The sequence below is a fragment of the Pavona decussata genome, unplaced genomic scaffold (assembly GCF_977016875.1).
Source record: "Pavona decussata unplaced genomic scaffold, jaPavDecu1.1 SCAFFOLD_93, whole genome shotgun sequence".
NCBI classification, from domain to species: Eukaryota; Metazoa; Cnidaria; class Anthozoa; order Scleractinia; family Agariciidae; genus Pavona; species Pavona decussata.
The window spans coordinates 2,596,508-2,621,268 of NW_028145510.1; the positions used below are offsets into that span (position 1 = coordinate 2,596,508).

Sequence of the window (24,761 nt, forward strand, 5' to 3'; positions counted from 1 at the left end):
TAGTTCAACAAGGTTTTCTTCACTTCTCGCGAGGCACTCAAGACCTGCTGAAAGGCAGCCTTTCAGGTAAGACAAAGTCCACTTTTGGACATTTTTAACTCCCCTCTTTTTAGCTGTTTAGAATTTTAAAATTCCAAATTCGGATTTAATCTACAATTTTCTGCGCGATTAGCATTCCATTTAAGTCCTGAGAGTTTCGAGATCACAAATTGCCTTCTGCAGGTTCTAACGAAGGTTTAGTTACTTTACAAAACTAATATCCCATTGTAAAGTTCAACGTAAGGAGAACCTTTATTGACAAATTAGAAATAGGTTTGATACTCCCTCCCCAACTCGTTATACCAATTCAGATTTGAGTTAGAATCGTACAGTAACCTAACATATCAAGTGGTGTTATTAACACACAAAGCGGCGGCCAGCAAACTTTAGGGATGTGCTCTTGATAAATCAAATAAGCTACGCCTAAAATATGGATTTCAAAGTTGTAATTTTTATGAGGAGCATGTAACTCGTATTCAATGGTTTCTCCATGGGCATCCTCGCCACATGTTTCTCCCTCTTTTGCTATTTATTTATCTTTTATATTTTAAGATATATTTATCTTAGGACGATATGCAAGAATAATGGAAGAAAAAATAAACTGAACTGAACTGAGCTCTTGAAGAGCTTTAATTTGAGTCAGATCATTTGTCAATTTTATCCAGAGACCAGCTCATATACTGCGAAATCGTTTACTGAATTCTTTTCCTCCTCCCCCTTATATTAATAGAGATATCTTAACACCTTTTGCGACCATCCCTTCTATGCGTCCCTAGTTTTATGCATGGTGGTTGGTTTATTTAAGGTGATTCAACTGCATGGAGTTAGTTTTACAGCAGAAGACAGGCATTTTTTTAAAAGACTAATCTTTACGCAATGTAATCATTTTCTATCACAACGGTGGAAAGCAAAGTTAAAACTTGTATATTGATACAACTGTGCGGCAGGCTCTTCAGTTGTGCCGCTGTATATAACTACCGAATTAACATGTCAGTGAACATTCCCTTTGTAATCATTCTTATTTCCTTGCGGTTTATTAGCAAGCCATCGGCGTTTTTCGTTTTTGTTTCCTTGAGTAAACTTTCATGACAGAATTTGTTTTAACGCCTCGACTCCTAAATCACTCATATTCTTAAAGTTAAAGTGCCTATAACCCCCAAAAAAATTTTTGACCCAAATAAATCCTTGTATTATACTGAGCAAAATGCCGCAAAAAATTTTTCTTTTTGGTTAAAACCTCGTTTTTTTATGAGCGGTCAAAGTCGGCAAAAATTACACTTGTGAAAAACATTACCGGGCCGCAGAATCAACCAAAAGGGTCTCGGTCGAGTACATTTTGTGACGTCATTCTCGGAGATAGGTGATTCACTTGGTCGCTCGTGAGCGTTGTTGTTGTGTAAAAATGCCAGAAACATGTGTTGCTTTTGGCTGTAGTAACGTTAGGGACAAGGACAAAGGTATAAAGCGTCATCCGATACCTTTTTATGGAAGTGACGACCCACAGAAAAGAAAAAGGAGAAAGAAATGGGTCGATTGGATTCAATCCAAACGAGCACATTGGCAGCCCAATCAGTTCTCACATGTGTGCTCTGACCTTTTAGTCTGTATCGCTGGATTGATCGCTTGCGTCGTGATGAATCCTAAACTTCTAATTCGTAATCCGCGATTTCAGAGACTTCTGAATCCGAACTGGAGTCAAAACAAAATTCGTTCGAGGCCATTATCAAATAAACGTAAGTGTTTTACCCAAGTAGGATGAATAAAGGTTTTTTTTTCGCCAATATGCAATGAGTACGCGAGTGACTGCCGCTTAAGCTTGAGCAGTGATTGAGCGACGCGGTTCGGAATCTCCTGGAATGATGTCACTAGTGCCAGTCTCCCTTTGACGCGGCGGTGACACACGCCAACCCAACTTCGACGGCTCATAAAAAATCGAGGTTTTAACCAAAAACAAAACTTTTTGTGGGATTTCGCTCAGTATAATACAAAGATTTATTTGGGCCAAAAAAACTTTTTGGGGTTATAGGCACTTTAAGTTTAGCAAAGATGATTTTCTCCTCTTCACTCTTTTAGACTAGTTGATTTAAGAAAGAAAAATAGAACATTGCATTAACTTGGAGACATCTTTTTGCACTGAAAGTTCAAGTTTTTAAGCGGGATTAATCTGCGCTAATGAAAGTCTTACCCTGTTTGAAGATAAATTTTAAGTATGATTGAGACCATTCGATTTTATGTTTAATTTCTAACAAAGTAAATCGGGCATAAAATCACGGTTTTACATACAACACTCCAAAACGTCCTAACCTGCATTTTTGTGATTGGTCTTTCTAAATTTTACAGAACGGCATTATGGGATACAGCTCGGTGCACATGATTTTTGCCTCTCTCACGGGTCTCCTCCTTTACGCGAACCACGCCTGCGCAGAACAGTCGCGCTTGACGGTGGTCAACGAGTGGAACACTGGATTCACCGCCAGCTTCGGCTTCAAACTCCAGTCCAAGGTCACAAACGGCTGGGTCATCATCCTAACCTTCAGTAAGCCAGCTTTGAAGCTACAGACTTGGGTCGGCGACATTAAATCCGTGTCTTCGGACCGCAAGCGATATGTGATCACCAACAAACCCTGGCAGAAGGAGCTCAGTGCCGGCTACTTGCTGAAGACAGATGTCGTGCTAACCAAAGCAGTAACAGACTCGCCGGCTCCCTCAGGTGTTGCCGTGTTTCAGAGGCTTGGGTCTGGTGCCGGGGGTAATACAGGGGGAGGAGGTGGAGCAGGAGGCGGTGAAGGAGGGAATACTGGCGGCGGCGGCGGCGGTGGTGGAGTCATTCAACCGAAACCTACCGTCCCCCCAGCACCTGGTCCATACAACTACAATGAAGTTTTGCGAAAGTCCATTCTGTTCTATGAAGCGCAACGCGCAGGAAGACTTCCCGCCACAAATCGCATACCTTGGAGGGGAAGTGCAACACTCCGAGACGGCGCGGGGGTTGGGGTAGACCTCAGTGGTGGCTGGTACGATGCAGGAGATTTTGTTAAGTTTGGTCTTCCTATGGCTTACAGCGTTACTGTGCTCACGTGGGGTCTACTGAGGTATAACGACGCTTATGTGGCAGCTGGTGAACTGAAGAACATGTTGGACTGCATCAAATGGCCCTTGGATTACTTTATGAAGGCACACACGAGCAAGTACGAGTTTTACGCACAGGTGAGAGGGCACTTGGTGACACTAAGCACGACGCGAATAGTAAAAAAAAATAACATAACAAAAAACAAAAAAAAAAACAATCGACAATTTTATAAGTTGATATTTTAATTGATACAACCAGTCTCGGCTTCTGAGGACCTGCGCTACAATGATAACAAATGAAGGGCTTACATTTTAAAAGGGGAGGTAGTTCCCTTCTCAGAGGGTTTTGGGGAGTTGTATTACCCACATCATAATGCAACTTTCACAAACATGACAATGTGGAAGGCTAGACGAGAAAATCAAGGACGTCTTGGAGTTTTTTTGAGCATCACATGATGATCAGGTTGACAAATTAGCACCTGAATCGTTAAGAACTCATTAGAGGGACGTGGGCTCGTTGGGAGCAGAGCGCTTTATTTTGACAAAAGTCAGTCCTTAGAAACGACTGTCCAAAACGATAATTAAATATGATGACAATTTAGTTAACTCTGTATTTGTGAAGCGAAAATCACCGAACATTTGGCCATCGTACCCACTAGCGCAATTGCCATCAACTACACGTTCAGGACTGAACCATTCAATGGTCGCTCATGCGATAAAGGAACTATTGGTACAGGGACCCTTACTGATACAGGGTAGTTAGCTTTCCTAGGAAGGGGAGACCTTTTTTAAAACCAAACTGATTGCAGGGTTGACACTACGGCACAGAGCTATTTTATTTGGGCTAATATTTCAACTAGTACCGCTTGTCTTTTTCAACGATAGAGTTGTAAGTGCTATGTCATGTATACTAGTTTTAAAAATATAACCATTAAACACTTATGCTTGCGTTCCAATTGAAACTTTAAAGAGCCGTTATTTTCTCTCATTGTGATGGAAAAGTTAAAAAAAAAAAATAGAATGATTCATGACTAACATTCATTTCGGCTCCCTGCCGACAAAGTTTTACCTCTGTCTGTGAGGTAAGCCTCTCTCGTTTTTCGCCGGGATCTGTCGCTGTTGGTTTGTAGTTCCAGAGGGATTAATCTCATGACTGTGAGACAGTTACATGGCAAGTTGAAATACGCAGGAACTGCTGTTTGTTACGCTGCTACATTGAGAGATGGAACTACAGGATATTATCCCTTGAACCCCTCGTTCTTCAAGTAATATGATCAAGCCTTTTACTTCTGATTTCGCGATTAGGTTGGTGATGGTGCAGCTGACCACGCCTACTGGGGAAGACCAGAGGACATGACCATGGCACGACCTGCTATCAAGCTTACCGCTCAGAGGCCTGGGTCCGATGTTGCTGCTGAAACGGCAGCTGCTTTGGCTGCGGGCTCGATTGCCTTCCGGAAGTCCAATCCCACTTATTCCCAGGAGCTACTGCGGCACGCAAAGGGGTTATTCGAGTTCGCTTTTAAATACCGCGCAAAGTACAGCGACTCCATTCCAAAGGCAGCGAAATTCTACAAATCTGGTGGCTACAAGGACGAACTTGTGTGGGGCGCCATTTGGCTCTTTAAGTAAGGATATGCACATGCCTCCTTTTGGCTACTGCGCATACGTTCTGTGCATCTCGGGATGTGGTTAAGAAACCCATATTTTTCAGACCAGTGCCTACTAAAAGTTTAGATTATTTTTGAGCGGTTTATGACTGTGCAGGAAAACAGAAATTAGCAAGGTTAGATCCCAGAAAGAAAATTAGAGGAAACCACGCATTTGTGAGAGTTAAGTAAGCCCCATTTTGTTAAAAATGCCGTACGTTGTTATGAAGGAATTATAACGTGTAGTTACCCCCAATTTCCTTTCTGGATTTCAATTGCCCTTGCTTAGAACTGCTTTCCGGCACAGTCATACATCACACAAAAATACCACAGTATTAAGGCGCACTGTCCCCAAGGGTTCCGTTACATTTAAAACTTATTTCGCATTCTCTTGAGATATTCTGGCTATTCTCGATCTAATTCCAGTTCGTCAACAAAAGAATATGCAGTATTTCAGTTCGCAAGAGAACACAATTCTGCCTATTCTCATTAACCAGACCTTTGCATAAGAACGCAAGGTATTCCGTTCATTCTGCTCCTGATCGGAATACTATAATAATTCAATTCATTTCGAACTGAAACAGAATACGTAGATTCCGAAAGAACCTAGATTTTATAGTCTATTGATTTTTGTGTTTGTTTCTCTAGGGCCACTCGCGAGAGGAGCTACCTCGAAAAAGCCGAAATGATGTACAGAAATTTCTTCCTTACTTCATCTTGGGCATTTTCCTGGGACGATAAAACTGCGGGAGTGCAGTTACTTCTCTATGGGATTACAAAGAAAACTACGTACAGCCAAGCTTTTCAGAAGTATCTCAGGAACTGGTTACCAGGTACGCGCGGCTCATAAGTAAAGCAATTCCCAAAATTTTGGGTAGAGTTACTAAGGACGGTGCTTCCTAATACAGAAGTATTTTTGCGCAGTTTATGACTATGCGGGAAAAGCAGATCTTGGTAAGGGCTATTGCAATCCAAAAAGAAAATTGGGGATAACCACGCATTTTTCAGAGATAATTAAAAAACAATAATTGTAAAAAGCGCTAAAATACAAAACAATGTATCGCATTTTTTTTTTCCAAATTGAAGCTTTTAAGCTAAATTATCTCTGAAAAATGGGTGGTTACCCCTAATTTTCTTTTCAGATTCCAATAACCCTTACCAAGATCTGCTTTTCCCGCGCAGTTATAAACCCGCGCAAAAATATGTTTTAGCAGGCACCGCCGTTGTAAAAAAAAAACCCGACTTTCTCGGACCATCCCAAGATGCGCACAAAGTATGCGCAGTACCAAAAGGAGGAATCTTTCCTTAACGTTTTCTCCACATTTTTCGGCCACTTAACAGAATAAAAACGGCAACAAGCGTTCTTTGATGATGATTACGAAGTATAATTAATCAGAATTTTGAACAAAAACTGAAAAACCCCTCTTCCAAAAACAAATTTTAATTCACGACAGCAAACTGCTGAACAGCCGATTAACGTATGGCGATGAAGGAGAAATGGCATGAGTCAAAGCTTATCTATTAATTGCTTAGAGCTATCTATATATAAATCAAGTTGACGAAAGGTTCTGATTCGAATATCAGTTAATCACAAAACAACAACTTTTATCGTAGTTTAAATGAATCAATCTTTTATTACAGGAGGCTCCATCAAACGCACGCCAAAAGGCCTTGCGTTCCGTGATGCCTGGGGCGCCAATCGTTTCGCCGCCAATACAGCTTTCCTGGCGCTTTTTGCCGCTGACCTGGGCCTCAACTCGATCCCTTACAGACAGTTTGCAAAGAAGCAGATTCATTACATGCTCGGAGACAGCGGGCGCAGCTACGTAGTCGGCTTTGGGAAGAACCCGCCTCAAAGACCACACCACCGATCCAGTAGCTGCCCATCAGCCCCTGCGCGCTGTGACTGGGGGAACTACCACAACGCTGGTCCCAATGCGCATGTGTTGTACGGGGCACTGGTAGGCGGTCCTGATCGCTATGACAACTTCAAAGATGACAGAACGGAAGTGAAGTACTCGGAGGTGGCGACCGACTACAATGCTGGATTCCAGTCTGCTGTAGCCGCACTGAGGCATTTGCAGTTGGCGTCAAAATAAAGGCGAAATGCAAAAATTGTTAAGTGTTCTCTAGAAAGGTTTGCGACAAAAAATTATAAAAGGTAATAACAAACCTGACTTACTTAGCAAGTGTACTGCATGGAGTAATGTGAAGTATTAATAAGGACTGGGTTTTGCAATTGTTGATTATTAAAATGTATGAGTGACAACTGTGTCCTGTATTCAGTTATGCTATTTTCCTACTTTCCAACTTTGGGGGGAGTGGGAAGGCATGCTTCTTAGTGGGAGTCACCTTAATACATTGGAGCCTGATGCTGGTCTGATAATTGATGAAACAATTCTGGACAGTAGTGCAGAAGAAAACACGTTAATATATTTTCCCTTTTTCTCTAAGGGGGGCGGGGGGGGGGGGGGGGCTCTGCAACGATGGAATTCTGAGGGGAGGGGAATAAGTAAGACTGCAACCAGTTGTAATTCATGGAGAAAAATAACTGGAAGGAACTTCCAAGGTGCAAGGCAGCGGAGAAAGCTCGGATCATGCTCAAGCATGAACCCCATGTAGCACTCAAAATAATTTAATCTCTTTACGGTGGCCACATAACCTTATCAACGCTGTTGATAAAACCAAACATCCGTATCTACTCCCCCAAACGCAGCACCACAGAAATATTAGAAGGTAGTAAGTAGGTTATTCAGGGGATTGGCAGCCGAACGGCTGATGTGGACCTACTATACACAAAATTTAAAATTTTACAAACACGAAAGATATAAACAAAGGATAAGAACTATGTACAAGGAGAAATCAATGTATACCTCTATACTAGATTTACCTGAACTTAATTAAGACAATAGAACCAATGATTAAAAAGGTTAAAAATAGATAAAATCATCTTTTTTCGTGGTGATCAAAGTCGCTTCCTTGCTGAAACAAAACTAAGCAACGTCCCTGACGTGCTTCTTTAATATCTGCTTATAAGAATAAAACTTTTCAGGCACTTTAACTGATCTATTTAAAAGATTCCAAATTACAGGGCCTCTGTACTGTAAAGTGTTTCTTCCAGTATCAGATTTAAACTTAATAAATAGGATTTTAAATTGATTGGGAAAGCGAGTTGACCTAGAAGTTGCATTTTTTTGAGAAAAGTTTACAAATACAGTAGATTGGCTCAGAGTTTCAAAGCTAGTACACATTATGCATTAACATAATAACAGACTTTTTGTAAAAAAAAGAGAAGGGTAACCAATTCGATTTAATGAGACAGGTGTCATCAGCCAGTGACGGTTGAAGGTTATTTATAACACGAGAAGCTCTTGCGTGGATGGAGTTCAGGGAATGCATTAGAAAGGGTGAGCAATTTCCCCAAACTGAAAAACTACAGTATATGTTTCGCTGGGTATAACAGATTTGAAGTATGTTTCCTCAAGTGACTGTTTAAAGAATTCTCATTCTCTTTAATGCTCCAACTTTTTGTATGAAATACTTCTTCACAGAGTCAATGTGCACAGACCATGACAGTCTATTGTCGATTTTAACTCCTAGGCAAGTGGTAGAGTCAACCAGGTTAATTAAGCCTGACCCAAGGTAAAGAGGAGGGAGAGGATCAACAAAGGTAGAAGGAGGGTGAAAATGATATGAACTTTCATGTGTGAATGGAAATATTTTAATAATTGTGCTACATTTCTGGCCAATTGAAAAAGCTCAACTGAACATCCCTGAAAACAGGCATAATTGACAAGGGGTGGGGGGGGGGGGGGAAGAAAAGAGGGACAAAAATTGTAGGTCATTTTTTCTAATGATACTGAGTTTACAGGTGGTCGTTAATGTGACTCAGATCCTCTCTGCCTATATGCCCTTTAGCAAACTTAATCATTAATAATCATTAATTCTCGCCAGACCACAACATACTTGTTTCACAGAAAAAATTACTGGGTAAGGGAGAAAGTGATAGTTATAACAAGCAAGGATGAGTAAAAATTAAAACATTTTAAATTGCTGAGGCCAGGAAGAACAGGTCACTGGTAAAAGAATTATTCATTTATTCACTCATTTTATAAAAATGTTCTCTAAAATCATAGTGATACAGTGCAGACATCAAGACTATCCGCATATAAAGCGAAAACTAATCGATACTGGTTAAGACAAAAAATAGGTTACACTATTACAGGTGAATTGAAAAATAAAACGCAAAGTCTGATTCGAAAGCAAATTACTGTAGATGGCAGCCAATAATAAATGTAACAAAAGAAGTGGGGGATTAAAAGTATTATAATTTATAGAGTACAATTATTATAGGTTTTCAGTTTTGAGATTAATCAACGGGCATCAACATAATCATCCTCAACCGAGCACTGTAATGCTTACTGCGATAAATGTTACAGTTGCAAAAGAGCCACAGGCAGCCCACACAGTGGATGCTGAACTACTAATAGCCCCCTGCCCCACAAATGCTGGATGGAATGCAAGTCAAATGCAGAAGGCTTGTTGACCCAGAATTTGTTCTAAAACATTTCCTTAAATTTATTGAAATGTGAAGTGGAGTTGCAATAATTTCTTACCTAAGGAAACAGCATGATGTAGAAACCAGGCTTGGACTGACCATTGCATGCACCTCCACTGGGATCTTAAACAAAACAAAACCAGAAAAACTAATCAATTCATTTGACAAACATTTAAAGACAGTATTAATTTCCAACAAAAATGTCAGTCTGACGGAATAATGTGGAAATTTTTCAAAGAAATTTAACTGTGCCCTAATAGTAACTACATAATGCACCATTGGGGAAATTAAATTGGAATAGTATTAGATAATGACATTTCATTTCAAACTAGAAAATTGCTGGCACGAGCAACTGACTTTCACATAGCCACATATTTTGATTGTATAACGCATAAAGTTATAATGTCTCAAGCTCTAATATGATCCCAGGGTCCCAACTTAATTTCATTAAGATTTTGAATAGTGATCAGCAAAAGGTTATTGCACCTGGGCAGGGCAGTTAACTTAGATATGGTCTCTTATTAAATGCGTTGGTTGAGATGTTTAAGCAGTCAGGCAAAGTTGTGTTCACAGATGTTCAATTTGCCCGATGGTTGGCCATTAATGCCAAACCCCTGAGTTTGTTTATGAATTCAAAGTAATTTAACACATAAAAGGGAATTCACAACTTTTTTTTTTTCTTCTTTTTTTGGACATTCTATCCTATTTCCAACACAAACCTCAGCTTTCATTTGCCACATTGATCGATATATAAAAAAAAATGAGTGGCAGTCATTAAGGTCTTTCAAAAAGTAAAACTACAAGTATCATTGACCACAAAAAATAAAATCCAATTCACCACTTCAGGTATGAAAACTGGCATGACCATTTTAAAGACCCCATCTGAAAATGGCTATGCAAAAATTATGTATTTTGGCAGGTGACATTGGCTTGAATGGCTGCACAGGTATTGTCTGTACAAGCTTTATCTTCCCACAGACAATAATACCACCAACTATACAGCCACCTGAAGTGGGAAAGATGACGCATAAGTTAAATTATGTCCATAATAAGTCATTAATGGCAACTTTTCATATTTGGGGCAACGTTTTTCATTTTGATCAACTTTTTACTTTCTGAGCACCATTTTGTCCTTGTGAGGAACTTAATATGTTAAGCCAATTTTTTATGCAGCTGAGCCTTATACTGGATGTTAATGGCATTTTACAATGTAGGAAATTGGTAAATATTACACAAAATCATGTTTGAAAAACTAGCTTACAAGTTCTGGACTCATATAACCAGCCTAAAAGTACAAGTTTATATCCCTGGTGAAAAACCTCACAGGATCTTCAAGGATCTTTAAAGATCTTCAAAGACCTGCCAAAGATCTTTAAAGATAAAGATCCTCAAAGGATCCTTATAGGATCTTTGAAGATCCTCCAAAGATCTTCAAAGATCCTGCATATGCAAGATCTTGTTATACTATCTGCAAAGATCCTCAAGGAATTGGTAAGGATCTTGCAAGGATCTTGCAAGGATCTTTGTAAGATCCTTGCAAAGATTCCTGCAAAGATCTTTGCAAGGATCCTTCAAGATCCTCAAAGATTTGATGAGGATCTTTGAAGAATCTTACAAAGATCCTTTTAAAGATCTTGCAAAGATCTTTGCATTGATCCTTCAGGATCCTCAAGGATTTAATGAGGATCTTTGAAGAATCTTACAAAGATCCTTTTAAAGATCTTGCAAAGATCTTTGCCAGGATCCTCAAGGATTTAATGAGGATCTTTAAAGAATCTTAGAAAGATCCTTTTAAAGATCTTGCCAAGATCTTTGCCAGGATCCTCAACGATTTAATGAGGATCTTTAAAGAATCTTAGAAAGATCCTTTTGCAGATCCTACAAAGATCTTTGCCAGGATCCTCAAGGATTTAATGAGGATCTTTGAAGAATCTTTAAAAGATCCTTTCAAAGATCTTGCAAGAGATCTTTGCCAAAATCTTCAACAATTTAATAAGGATCCTTCGAAGATCTTGCAAAGATCTTTGTCCGGATCCTCAGGGCTCCTAAAGGATTTTTAAATTAAGCTGAATTATCTTTGACGGATCTTAAAAGGATCCTTGATAGTAAGGATCTTGCAAAGACCTTTGCCAGGATCCTTCATGAGCTTCAAGGATTTAATGAGGATGTTTGCAAGACCCCTATGATAAATAGAAAAAAAAGGTGATGGAAAATAAAAGGCCATTACACTTGCAATTACAGTGTAGGCATTTGGTAATTTATTTTATTAATCAATAAGACCGTTTATTCAAATACACTTCGCAGTCCAAAGACTGAATTGCGTGTACAAATAATTAAATTGTATGAAACTGAAAAACATAAATATATATACAAAATATACAAAAAATTTAATAATTACAGATAACATATAATAAAAAAGAATGCATAGAACTCTGCGAGAGGAAAAAGGACATAATTTATTTAAAAAACTACATACTACTACTAATGACTAATAATAAAAGAGTTCTTTTAACGATTGGTCTTGCACACCGGAATTATAAAACGGTTATTGCTCCTGAGCTTGTGGGATGAAAGGGCAGGTGGAGGCAGCAAATTTGAGCGTTTGTGGTTTCTTGATGAAGATATAGAGTTAAAATAGTTTGTTCGAAAGAAAGTCACACAGATCTGCCCGCTTTAGTAACAAACACTTTTAAAATTAAGAATCAAAATTTCTGTTTCTACTGAGTTTGAGCTTCCAGAGTAAATAATTATACCTTAAAGGTGTTGGAAAGTACAGACTGTTGACTAAAACTCTGAAAGTTGCAATAATGCAATGTCATCAATACTGCTGGTTTTTTGCTTGGAACTATTGCTTGGATGTCTCAGAGAAACGGGTACGTGGAATATGGAATTTCGTTTTGGCAATTTAAATTTGTGATATGTTGCACCAAGATTCCTGCTTTATATGGCTTCCCACCAAAGGATATAATTCAATAGACAAATAAATAAGTTTACTCAGCTGATTGTCTGATCAGTGCTTGTCATGCAGCATGATAGTGTCTTAGTGATACTCAGACTCAGTAATTCATTCTTATAAATAAAGAGTGATTTCCAATAGCTAAAATTTTGCTCACAGTCTTCATCAAATGATTACCCTGTCGCTTTCTTGCACAATACTTCTTTTATAAAGGAAACAAGGAAACCACCGGGCCAAGAGCGGCAGCCATCTTGGATTTCCATCAGACTTGGAAGACTGGGCACGAGCAAAGCCAAATTTGGTCAGCAGCTATACACTGCAGGCTCGCAGAAAGACCGTTTCTTTTGGATTTTTGCAGCACTCAAGAAAACAAGGCACATTTCCTCGGTTTTTTCTTCTTTTAAGCTAGAAAATGATGGCTTTAAGCAACAAATCGTGGACAACTACTCTTTAGAAACAGGTAGGCTTTAATATCAATGATTTTGATAAAAGACTGGCTTGAAAATGTGATGCACAATTAAACCAAATGAATGCATGTGCTTCTGTGAATTTAGCTACAAATTCATCTGATCTCGGTTGTCGAGGTAGCCATTTCCTATTTATTTTTAAAATAAAACATTTACAAACGTTTTTATGGGGCAAGTTTGTAGTTGTAGCGCTAGTTGAAATGAACAATCAGATGATTGTAGTTGTACTGAGAATCAATTGCAAGCTTTATTTGTGTGGTGACTTATTCGATCGAGTATAACATTACTTTAATTTGCCTGTGATTTGATTAAGGTTGAAGGTCATTTGGTGGAGTATTATAATGCCCACATGTACAATAAAATGGCACCATCAGTTAAAAACGAATGTGAACACTGTAATCACACAGAAGAACTGACTAAAGTGCATGATTTTTTCTCTTTTTGCTGTAGATCTTCAACTCAATGTTGTTGTCAAGGCCGATACCCAAGACTGCCGCTTCAGAGTGTGTGAAGTCACCAAATCCTGCTCAATAAGCTAAGTCACTTGTAAGCAGGGGAGCCTATTTTTAACTGATTAAGTATGGTTATGAATTGTGACTTCTACTACTATATATACTACTCAGGAACAATGAAAAAATAAAAAATTTTGTAACTTTGAGCCTTGGTCATGTAAATTACAAGCAAATTGGTACTTTTTTGTCTTTTAGCACTGTGCTTGCACAATTATTATGCCTATCAAATTTTTATAGTAGCACAACATTTGCTGATGTTGTGATTGCACTGTTTTGTTACATTATTCATTATCTAGAATATAGTTATTCCACATTTTGTGGGTCATCACGAGGGAAAAACTACAATTTTTCTGAGCCACTGTAAATGTGTTAAAGTTGTGCAGACAAGGCAGTAACTTTTAAGTTTTGTTAAAGGCTGATAATTTAGAGAGGGATTTTGACTTGCACTAATGTTGTGAACAACATCTGTTGAAATTTGTTGTACTGTGTAGCCTTGTCATAAGAACTTTTGTACATAATCAGAGCTTGCTAATATAAGTTATTGTTTTTCTGTTATTATGTTTTCTTGTACAAACGTTTTCACTGGCAATTGTCAAACCAAATTTTAGAATAAAAATTATTACAGTTTCTTGTACATTAACATTAGGATCGTGATCACCCAGGCTTCATGTTGTAGTCAAAATTTTGTCCATCATGGTTGAGGTAAAATATCCATCTGCTGAATATTATTCTTTCACAATACATATTAAAAGTTATGTTTCTATTTCTGATTTTATTTACACAAGTTATTTTGTATTGATTTAGCATTGTAGACCTACATTTATATACAAATAAATTCCTGAATCTTAACTAAAATAAGTTAGGGATTGTTCAATAAAATTATCCCTTTTATGACATGCTGATGTTCTTTTTCATCTACATACTACATGTACATTCTCAACAGCTTATTCTGAGACTCACCGGAAATTTCAGTCACAAATGTTTTTGTGATTTTGGAAAGTTCAAAGTAGTACAAGATCTTGAAAAGGTTCATTCAAGATCCTTGAAGATCTTTTGCAAGATTATTGAAGATCTTCAAAGATCTTGGCAAGAGCTGCAAAGGATCCTGTAGGATCCTTGAAGATCTTTGGCAAGGTTATTGAAGATCCTCAAAGATCTTGAAAAGGTCTGCAAAGGATCCTTGAAAATCCTTTTAAGATCTTTGGCGACATAATTGAAGATCCTCAAAGATCTTGGCAAGTTCTGCAAAGGATCTTTGCAGATCCTCAAAGATCCTGGCAAGATCTGCAAGGATCCTTAAGGATCTTTGAGGATCCTCAAAGATCTTGGCCAAGATCTTCAAGGATCTTGGCAAGAAAGTTGAGGATCCTTAAGGATCTTGGCAAGGATTTTTGAGGATCCTTAAAGATCTTTGCAAGATTGTTTAAGGATCCTTAAAGATCTTCATAAGGATCCTCGAAGATCTTCATGAAGATCTTTGAGGATCTTTAAAGATCCTCAAAAGATTTTCACCAGGGATAGTCAGAGCCCACTTGCAAAATCACGAAAGTTGTTATTTAACCAATCAATCAAATAAATGTTTATTTTCAAAACATACCATGAGTAGTGGCTTGCTACTATGCCCCACAAATAGCTGCAGCAAGTCAAGGCGGAACAAGACAAACACAATACCATTATTATTATTATTATCATCATCATCATAATCATCATCATCATCATCATCATCATCATCATCATCATTATTATAATTGTTACATAGTAAATTACCTTGATAAATGAAACTTTCTTAAAAATAAATGTAGATTACATAATAAATAACTTAATAAAAGAAAAATTTGTTAACATACATGTAGTTTCAAACCTTTGCAATGGTACAGAATTTACCATCTGCAGAGGGCAAAGAATTCCATTCGCACATGGATCTAGGAAAAAAAACTTTAAAAACATTGTTTATTCTACTGTAGGTATTCTATATTTGAATGCATGTCATCTCACTATTAGGCACTAGATATTTTTCTGCCTCGATGTACATGAGATTATGGCTCAGTATATACAGTACATTATTGCACAGATCCTGACTACTTAATTGCGAGCAACATTTCAGCAAATGCTTTAGAATTTCAAACAACATCAATTTTTGAGAAATTAAAGAGAAACTTGTGGACTGCAGCCTCACTGCATAAGTCCCATAGTTAACTATTTATACACTTCTCTCATACAATCCCTCATAAACAACAGCAAACAATTGATTAGAGTTCACACATTATGGACATTAGGCTAGTACCTGTGATTCAAAAACATTGACCAGTCTTACGGGCAATTGTGCCAGTTTCTTATGCCTGACTCACAGATCCCGACTACTTATAGTTCCAGTCAGCATGCAGGATTTGATTCAGTTCAACAACAAAAAAATTAGTCCTGTAAATGACTCCACAAGTTTTGTTAGCCATAGTTACAGTTCTATATTTTTCTGTATGCAATTTTGGAAATCTTCGGGCAATTTCGGCCACATTTGGTAGTCATCAGAACATCTTCAGCAATGTTGGGGAATCAATGGTCCTGTTTAGAAACCTAAGTTTCAACATAAGTAATGTGCAGATGAAAATCTCACTGGGCATTTGACTGGCATTGAGAAGGGTTGGCAGGCATCAGCTAGCATCTTGCAAAAAGATAAGAGGGTTAAGCTTTAAAGCATTAAACACTTCAAATTGAGTTTGCTCGTTGTACAAGTCAAGTTGGAGCCTGAGTCAAGTTCAAGTAACAAGTCAAGTTCGAGTCAGGTTCCATTTTTTCTGTTTTCTTTTTTTCTTTTGCTTCGTTTTTGTCTTTATCAAAGGCTGCGATCGTGATTCTTGCTTTCATAATGATGCGCCAACTGATGTTCGAAGCATTAAACTGATTATTGTCAACACGATCGCGAGAATTCATTGTTCAGTAGCAAATTAACTGCAGTCCTCATTCATTCTTGCTATCTACAATTTCCCTGAAAAGAGTTTGTCCAGTGTTGTTTCAGTCACTATGCCTTGTGAAATCCATGTGTTGGGAAAATTAAAAATTCCTGTGGCCATCTACATTTGCCCATGAAAGGGTAAAGATTCTATTCTACCCGGTGTGCGACAAATGCAGACTGCAGACTTGGAGGTTTGAAGACTTGCCGACCTGCATATTTCTGGATTTTCGCTACTTTGGAATTTAACAAAAATTATGTGCTAGTGTTGTTAATTCCACGGAGTGTTGCTGATTCAATGGCTCGGGGCATTACAGGGTGATATAATCCCCTTTGGAGGCATGTGTTGTTAACAAAATTTTACGAGTTAAAATCTCGCACAGGAATTTTTAAATTCAAACTAACTTCAGCATGGCGACCACTTGAGCAACACATCTACATAATTTTTTGCTATTCTAACTCGTCTATCTTGATAACCAATCAAAATATCGAAAAAGCCTGATTAATGTCCTGTGAATAACGCTGTGCAGCTATTTTGTTCTTGCGAGGCTTCCGATACCCTAGATAAATTCAACCCAACAGGCCTCGGTTGTTGGCAAGTTTACCCGATCGTGATAATTTAGAATGTAAAAAAAATCACTAAAATTTTATTTTTGTTAGAAACTAACCCTTATTATGCTGTCAATTGATATATACATGAAGTTTGACAAGGTTTTCTCAAAACTGGCGCACATATGAATTTTATTCCTGAAGGACAACCATGAAAGTAGGAAGTATTCTTTAAGTGTAGAAAGCGGACAGCACATGATGTGGAATGGCAGAGGTTGCACAATATTAGACTACGAATAGTCCCCCATTTTCCCTCAGGGATAGTAGGGCAAGCAAAACGCGAGCCTGCGTGAAAATCACCCAATGCGAGAAAAGGCGACACGCAGCGGGGAGAGAGAAAAATGAGGGACTACAGACAAAGCCCAAGCTTTTGACCCTTCACAGCCGACTGATTTTGAAGTGTGAAAGATCGTATCACGTTCTAACTCAATTAAGCGCATCCAATGGGATTCCTTCTCGCATTGAACTGTCATTGCCCTTGTCATCGAGAAACTGCAGTGGATATTTATTGCAAGTGAAAGAAAACCCAGACACAAATTCTTCGCGGCTGTTTCTTTTCGTAGTTCCACAGGCTAGTTTGCGGTTGAAAATCTATTTCTGACGCGACCTAATGTGCAACGGGTGTGCAGCGCTGTCGTGTTCGATGAATTTATTTCCCACGGAAAATTATTTTACCGTGGCCACAAAACGTGTAATTTCTTCAATGTGTGGTTCCAGAAAATATCCATACCCCCACCACGGAGGGAATTTCACATAGGACCCCCCTCAGGCGCAGTTTTAATGTTGTAAATATACTGAGTTAAACAGTTTGATCTTCTTGTAGAAAAGCAATTTATCTGCACTGAAAATACAAAAGACGTTATTCCATATTGTTTCTAGGAATTTAAGAGTTGTTTTGTAGAGATACATTTCAATTTTCAAGGCAGTTTGGTTGACACGCCCTCCTGGTGTATTAGTGTGTGTGTGTCGAGTTTTATAATATTCGCTTTACTTCGGAAGGGAGTTAATTGTTCTAAAAGTTTAGGATTTTTCAGATTCCTGGTTTTGTTTAAATAAAGAAATAAATCATCAAAATGAAGCAGTTTATTTTTAGTCCATGTCATGGGTCCCGGGGGTGGGGAATTGTCTCTTTCTGTGTGCCCGGGGGTGGGGAATAGGACGTCAAGTACACAAATGCCCGGGGGTGTGCCCGGGGGGGGGGGGGGGGGGATGGTAACAAGTAGAATTGAACCACGCATTAATCGATTTTTCTCCTGGTAATCATTCAGTCTAGTTATCTTAGTCAATAGTTTTCCTATTGAATCAGAATAGCATGGACAAAATAAGCATTAGCAGCGCAGGGAGACAAATAGAGCTTTCAGATCGTAACTTGAAACCGCAGACGAAATGGAGCCGCAAAACGAAATTAGCATGTTCACGTTCTTATGCGAATTTTGTATGAAATCAATAACGCATTAAAAGAATGTCGAATTGGCTCCATTTTGTTCAATTTTGGCCTAGAAATTCAGTTAAAAGTTTTGGACTTTGATTTGAAATACTTTGGACAAAATAAGTTTTAACACGGGTCAGTTTTGACAAACCAGTTATAATTGACCGCGGGAATTGACCTTTGCCCGTAACTCTACACAGCATACAAAAATAACAAGCAAATATTTCAATGTTTTATGCAGAATTGGGGCTTTCACTTTATAGCCACACAAAATTTTCCCTTTTAAACATTGATACAAATTCAATTGTTGCCAATGAACAATATTTTTCTACGCAAGAAAGATTCACAAACAACAGTTTTATAATAACCGATCGTCACGCAACGCAGACATAGATTTCTTGTCTCAGTTGGAGTACTTTGCTTACAAAGGCTTTTCAGAGAAGGGAAACATGTTTTTATTGTAACAAGGGTTTCTTTAAAACAGTTAAACAAAGTAATGTCTTCAAGAAAGATCTACGAAGTTGCAAAGTTGGTAAGTTACAATTTTAAACATTTATGTCTGACATGAACGTGAAGTTGACCCTCTGGAAACTTATCCAACCATTCACCCCTCCTCCTCTCTGGAATTTCCTGGGCCATTGACCCCCCCCACCCCTCTGGAATTTCCAATTCCCTCCATGGTGGGGGTATGGATATTTTCTGGAACCACACAATTCAATCTTTCACAAAAAAGATTTCTAAAAGAAAGGGAAAAGATTCTGGAGAGATAGTTCTGTATCCAGTGAATATTGATGAACATTGCAGTTGAAATTTGATCATGCACGCATATTTTTTCCAATGTATGCAAATTTTTTTCAGACGACGCCAGACAGTCTGACGTCATTCATACTTTGTTTGACAGATGTTGACAGATTGCCATGGAAGAGCCAATCAGAGTTTTGCCTTGCGAGAGCAACGCGCTTGGGCTTTGTCTGTAGTCCCTCATTTTTCTCTCTCCCCGCCGCGTGTCGCCTTTTCTCGCATGGGGTGATTTTCACGCGCTCGCGTTTCGCTCGTCCTACTATCCCTGAGGAAAAATGGGGGACTACTCGTAGTCTAGCACAATATCATTTTTTAAAAGAATTGGGAAAGGCCAGTATGTTGAGTCTGCAAGTCTGCAGTCTGCATTTGTCACACACCGATGTTATCCTGGGTGTCCTGTGTACGCAACAAAATATCGCTTGAGTCAGGCAGGTATAATACTTCATCACCGTCCGTTTTCTCAGTCGTGGAAATGGGATCTCTGCTTCAGGTGTATGCAGCTACCTGCAGGTCTTAATCCTCCTAAGAAATTTATGAACACTAACGGAGTGGTATTATCTTTCCACAGTAGCAGCGAGTCACAGCGGTAATGGCTCTAGCGATTGATAACGAAAAATGTTGCAAACCTGAAAGTTAATTTTTTTTCCGTTTCCACAAGCACATAATTAAGCTTATATAAAAGAGAATAACAACCAGAAGACATAATAATTATTATAAGAAGAAGGAAAATAAAAGTTGGACCCTGACTCGAACTTGGCTCGTGACTCGAACTTGACTAGGGCTCGAGCTTGACTCGTGCTAAGAGTAAACTCCTTCAAATTAAATAAACAGAAAAAGTTACCTGACTTATGTCACCTTACTTATCGTCCCGGCCCTGCACAGGCAGATCTTCTTCCTGACCCAACCGGCAGGCCATTCGAAGTTTAGAAGAAGCCAGTTCGTAGTAACCGGAGGAGATTCAAGACCATTGAGATATTAAGAATCCCAGCAAGATTTTCTAAGATGTATATTAACCACTGAAAGTTAAAAAGCAACGGCTACAAAAGCTAAAAGCACGCAAATTCGACCGTAAATTCAGGACTCTGTCGAAAACTGTCAACAGCAACCGAGATAATTCCTTGAGCCCTTCCGTGACAAGCCGCTGACACGTTGTTTCGCAAGTGTTGGATCCGGAACAATCAACTTGAATTTAGATCAAGTTGAAAAAATTCAATTACAGAAAAAGGTCAAATATCAAAGATCACACGTTAAAGCGTCAAAAAAGCCAAGAATAGTACACTTTTTTAATTGGTAATTTGCAACAAAGTCGGTAACATCAACAAATAATGCTTTTGACCTGAGAATATTCACGCATGTTATTTTTACAGATATAATTGTTTTGTTTTTTTTTCTCTGTATTAGTATTACACGGGTAACTGATAGCTGGTCGCACTAGGCCATTAAATACTACTTGTAAACATGTTTGACAAATTTACATGTTTCAAGTATGCCTTGTCAATAACGACATGAAATGAGTTGTTGCACGACTGGAAATAAAAAAAAGTCTCGCTGCATCCATAAACTAAAAACAAGCTAGACACGTAGTTCTAAAATCAACTGGCCTAATTTTATTACTTTGTCCTATTTGTTGTTCGTTCCGTTTGTTTTCGTGCCCTGGAGAAAATAAATTAATTAAATCGGTACGGTCGGATGTACAAATTACCTGAAGCTAACCAATGACAGTCGATCACTGCGACTCGTACGTGACCAGTCATTTTCACAACAAGCAAATCGGTTTTTAACCCTCAGGAACCCCCGTTGCCAAAAAACAACTCGCTTACATGCAAATTACCCTAATTCATCTTCAGAGAAAGATAAAATTGGAAATACAGTACACGCTTCAGAAAGTCTGCTTAAAACATTATTTTTTCGCACGGTGATCAACGTCTTAAATAAACCTTTTTAACAGTTAGATAGCCGGTTTGATCGAAAGACAATGCCTTTATAATCCGGTGTTTATAATTACTGAGTTGAGTTCTGTTCCATATTTGCTAAATTTAAAAGGTTTTTTCGACGGGTCAATGTTTTCCTTCATGGTGTTCTACATGGCTTGGTTCGCCTGTTGAGCTGTTGGAGTAGGTTCGTTTCCTCCATCGTCTTCCATCGAGATCATCTTTCCCCACTTTTCCTAAATTCAGCGCTCTTTCCAGGTGCACCGTGGCTAGATCTTTAGGTTTCTTCTCGGTCTTCTCTACTTTCTGTTCGACAGATATTTCGTGAGGGGGCGCACCTGCCTCTAGACTGTCCGTTTTTAACTCGCTAGCAGCCTGAGGTGGAAGGGAATACTGACTGACCTTCCTTCCAAGTCCCTTCTCGTACATACTTTGCCACACCGCATCGATGTCGCCGCGGTCGGGAATTGCCTTTGATTGGTAAACACAGTCAAGATCTTGGACAGCTTCTTGTTCCCAGCTCGTCATGGCAGTTGGTCTGTCTAAAAGCGACATTTTCGTTTTCTTCGATCGACGTTGATGATCAGTTGTCTGGGATTTGTTACCTTAGTCAGTTCGTGGTTCGAAGTTTTTCAATCGATCACAGAAGACTCGCTACCCCTAAGAGGTTATCTTGCAGGTCAACTTGGTCTCTTTGGCCCCGCTTCTCCGGATACAGTTTCTACAGCTTTCCCGCCAGTTTACGCGTGATATCTAGTTTCACTGTCCCAAATTGTGTTGACTGACACGTTTCAATATCGACTGGCCTCGTTTTCGCTTGAAGACCTTGAAGTGATCCACACAGCAGATCTGGCTCAGAATTCTTGAACAATGCACAGATACTCGATAGAAGTTTCGATTTCAGATAGTGTAAGGTGCGTGTTTTGGGTGACAACTTCTTTGTTTCCAGAAATGAATAATTTATAAGTTACCTGACTTTTGATGATTATTCTAATCAATTCTGTTTGGGCAGCCAGGTCGTCTCGGATATAAACGTTTTTCCTGACTTAATATCGCGCGTTTAATAGTTAGCAAGATGAAGAAAAACCATCGCTGCATTAACATGCCTTGATACACACAAGTCGTGCTAGAAATTAATATTTTCGTGGAACATACGAAAATTTAACGCGCTGCTGCACGAAAATACAAGCCGCTCGTGAGTGACGTCAACATGTAAACAAAGGCTGGCGAAAGCCGATTCTAGCCTCGTGGTTCTGATCTGGCTAACAACAATACAAAAACATAAAACAGCAAAGCAAACATATTTGCGAAATATTCTTTTCGAAACGATTTGCGATAATTGTCAGAATCACATTCACATAGGCTTTTTAGCAAACAGACCTTAATAAGCGGAATAAGGCGCACCCCCTGTAGCCACGAGCGAGCAGTAAGGCACGTCACGTATCAGTAAAGATCGTGTACAATAAATTGATTGACCACTTATTGTTATCTGTTAATTGTTATCTTCTACAATTATTAAATTAAGCGAGAATACGGACCCTTTCAATGGCTTTTAGCACGTCGAGCGAGACACAACCGCTTGCGCGTGACAAGGACACGCGAGTTACACACCGCGCGTGTTGATTGGAGGCCTTTCTTTAATATTGTAACCAGAAAACAAGTCAAAAGAAAAGCAAACTAAACCGAGAAATAAGAATTCTACCTTCAAAGAAATTCTGCAAGAACAACTAAGATGTAACGAGACATTTTGTTGTAATAGGTCCTTTGGGAGCGAATCGTGTACAATAAATGAGGCCCTGCCAGGGTAAATTCCGACAAGCGACAGTGGCGACAGCGCATGAAATAAATTCGCGACAAAAGACAACTTTTCTCGACGAAACTCCGACAGTGACAATAAGGCCGAGAATTAACGACAAAGAACGGTGATTTCATATGTTTTTACGCTTATTTTAGTGTGATGTAAAGGCCAACAAGGGAAAAGTTTGACCAATAAAAATAAAGACAGTGAAAAATCGAGCAAGAGCGATCCGGAAGGATGGCGTGACTCGCGAGTGGTGAAGCCTTCGTCCATATACTTTTTTACCGTTGATTTGCAATTTTAGCAGACCTTTTCACAAGGTAAGCGTGTGTGGGTCTGAGGTGATAAAGAACCTCGGCTCGCGATCTATTTTCCGCATCACGCACCGTTTTTCCTAACCTTAAATTCCAACAAGGACAAACTATTTCCGACAGCGACATGAAGCACTGACAAAACACCGACACGGGACATTTTTTAAAAAATTCAGACAAGCGACACGGGAGCCCCCCCTGGCAGGGCCTCATAAATGATTGGCCAACACTCCTGCCACACTGACAGACAGCACGTAGCGAGACAATCGCTTGCGCGCGACAACAGGCGAGTGACACATCACGCGTGTTGATTGGAGGTCTTGCTATTGTAACGGCCAGGAATCAAATCAAACTGAGAGGTAAGAATTCTACATTGAAAGAAATTCTACAAGAACAATTAAGATGTAACGAAACATTTTGTTCTTGTCCAATAGACTGATTTATTTCGATGCTGATTAAAATTCTAGCTTGGTGAATAAAACAGCAGAAATTACAGTGAGGTTCAGAGATGAATAAATAATTTCTTTTGTTTTATCACCTAAATCCACGTTGCTAAGCTAGAATTTTAATACATCAAAATTGGTCTATTCCAAAAGATTTTGTGTACATGATGATACAATAGGCGCTATTTCGAGCGAATCAGATGGTCACGTGACTACTTTTAAGTAAACACGGAAAACAGTTCTCTCTTGGTTTTGAAGAAATAAGGAATTGAAAGAGCGTACACAAATTAGCTAAGAAGCAAATTTTCAAACTCAGTATACGCAGAAGGGGGTGCATCATTTCTATGGCCGTTTAAATTGGAAGGTCCATCATTCTTATAGGAAGAATCCACTCACGCTTCCGGGCTTTTCCGATACAAATCCTTGTACGCTGCCAAGACGTGAATCACCATCTGTCAAATTATTTAACAACATTGTAAGCAAGGAAGATCACAAGTTGGCTAGCCTGCTACCTCCTATGGCCAGCTCTTACGCTCAGTGTTTGAGAAATAAGAGATGTTTTGACATTCCAGTCTGTCGCACTGATCGTTTAAGGAAAACTTTTATTATTAGCAATGTAATGTAAAACCTTATCGTTACTTATTCTAAATTTTAAATTTCAAATATTTTTATTGCAATTAATCTTTTTTTTTTTTTTTTGAGGGGGGGGGGGGGGGTTATTGTACATAATTTAGTTGTACGACTACGAGGTATGATGTCTAATAAACGATTTAGCCCGGATTTATCTGTCTATTTATCTTCCTTACGCCTTACGGTTTCCCTACCAATTTTTTTTTTTTTTTTTACGTAATTTAGCACCCTTCTCTTTTTGAAGGTACTGAAAGCTACTGAATTATAGAAGATTTATTTGAATGGTGAGCAAGTCGAAGACCTTGGCACCCCAGCTCCTTACACTCCCGTTTACAAAACCCTCTAATTCCTCAAGTATTTTAATAAACCGTCTCAAAATCTCGCCTTTCTACAGCACTGGCCTGAATGATTCTGTTCTCGCTAATTGAAACATGCTCTTTACTTTTCTGTAAATGCCGAGTTTAGCCCCGTTACAAGTTTTACGACAACTGGTCACGTGTCAACTATTGCAAAAGGCCTATTACAGTCAAACGTCTATAAAGCGGCCCCCTGTTTAGGCGGTCATCCTACCTCCTCATCTTTGGTCACGCCGGCACCCTTACTGCAAGTGGT

General features: G+C 38.9%; 2 protein-coding genes and 1 long non-coding RNA gene across 16 annotated transcripts; 1 reads left to right on the forward strand and 2 right to left on the reverse strand.

The window, feature by feature from the left end:
• The first annotated feature begins 831 nt into the window (after positions 1-831).
• Positions 832-7,816, forward strand: LOC146473607 (uncharacterized). Its single transcript, XM_085118319.1, has 5 exons — positions 832-1,182; positions 2,076-3,246; positions 4,414-4,736; positions 5,406-5,590; positions 6,399-7,816. Exons 2-5 carry the CDS (start codon positions 2,389-2,391, stop codon positions 6,854-6,856), a joined length of 1,824 nt encoding a protein of 607 aa, XP_084974445.1. The 5' UTR covers positions 832-1,182; positions 2,076-2,388; the 3' UTR covers positions 6,857-7,816.
• LOC146473608 (uncharacterized) lies at positions 6,689-20,144 on the reverse strand. Of its 14 annotated transcripts, none has more exons than XR_014866385.1 (4): positions 19,897-20,144; positions 10,035-10,096; positions 9,374-9,438; positions 6,689-6,826 (listed from the first exon to the last, which is right to left on the reverse strand). It is a non-coding gene; the product is annotated as an uncharacterized LOC146473608 (long non-coding RNA). The 14 variants fall into 14 exon arrangements; XR_014866381.1 differs by lacking the exon at positions 10,035-10,096 and adding an exon at positions 15,112-15,172; XR_014866387.1 differs by lacking the exon at positions 10,035-10,096 and adding an exon at positions 15,098-15,172.
• Positions 20,145-20,299: 155 nt separating this feature from the next.
• Positions 20,300-22,010, reverse strand: LOC146473609 (uncharacterized). Its single transcript, XM_085118315.1, has one exon. It carries the CDS (start codon positions 21,520-21,522, stop codon positions 21,094-21,096), a length of 429 nt encoding a protein of 142 aa, XP_084974441.1. The 5' UTR covers positions 21,523-22,010; the 3' UTR covers positions 20,300-21,093.
• Positions 22,011-24,761: the final 2,751 nt, after the last annotated feature.

Bases quoted from the DNA above. Each gene is read 5' to 3' on its own strand.
- LOC146473609 (XM_085118315.1), bottom strand. From the start codon at position 21,522: ATGTCGCTTTTAGACAGACCAACTGCCATGACGAGCTGGGAACAAGAA.
- LOC146473607 (XM_085118319.1), top strand. From the start codon at position 2,389: ATGGGATACAGCTCGGTGCACATGATTTTTGCCTCTCTCACGGGTCTC. The intron at 3,247-4,413 runs GTGAGAGGGCAC...TTTCGCGATTAG, and splicing joins AGTACGAGTTTTACGCACAG to GTTGGTGATGGTGCAGCTGA. The intron at 4,737-5,405 runs GTAAGGATATGC...TTGTTTCTCTAG, and splicing joins GGCGCCATTTGGCTCTTTAA to GGCCACTCGCGAGAGGAGCT.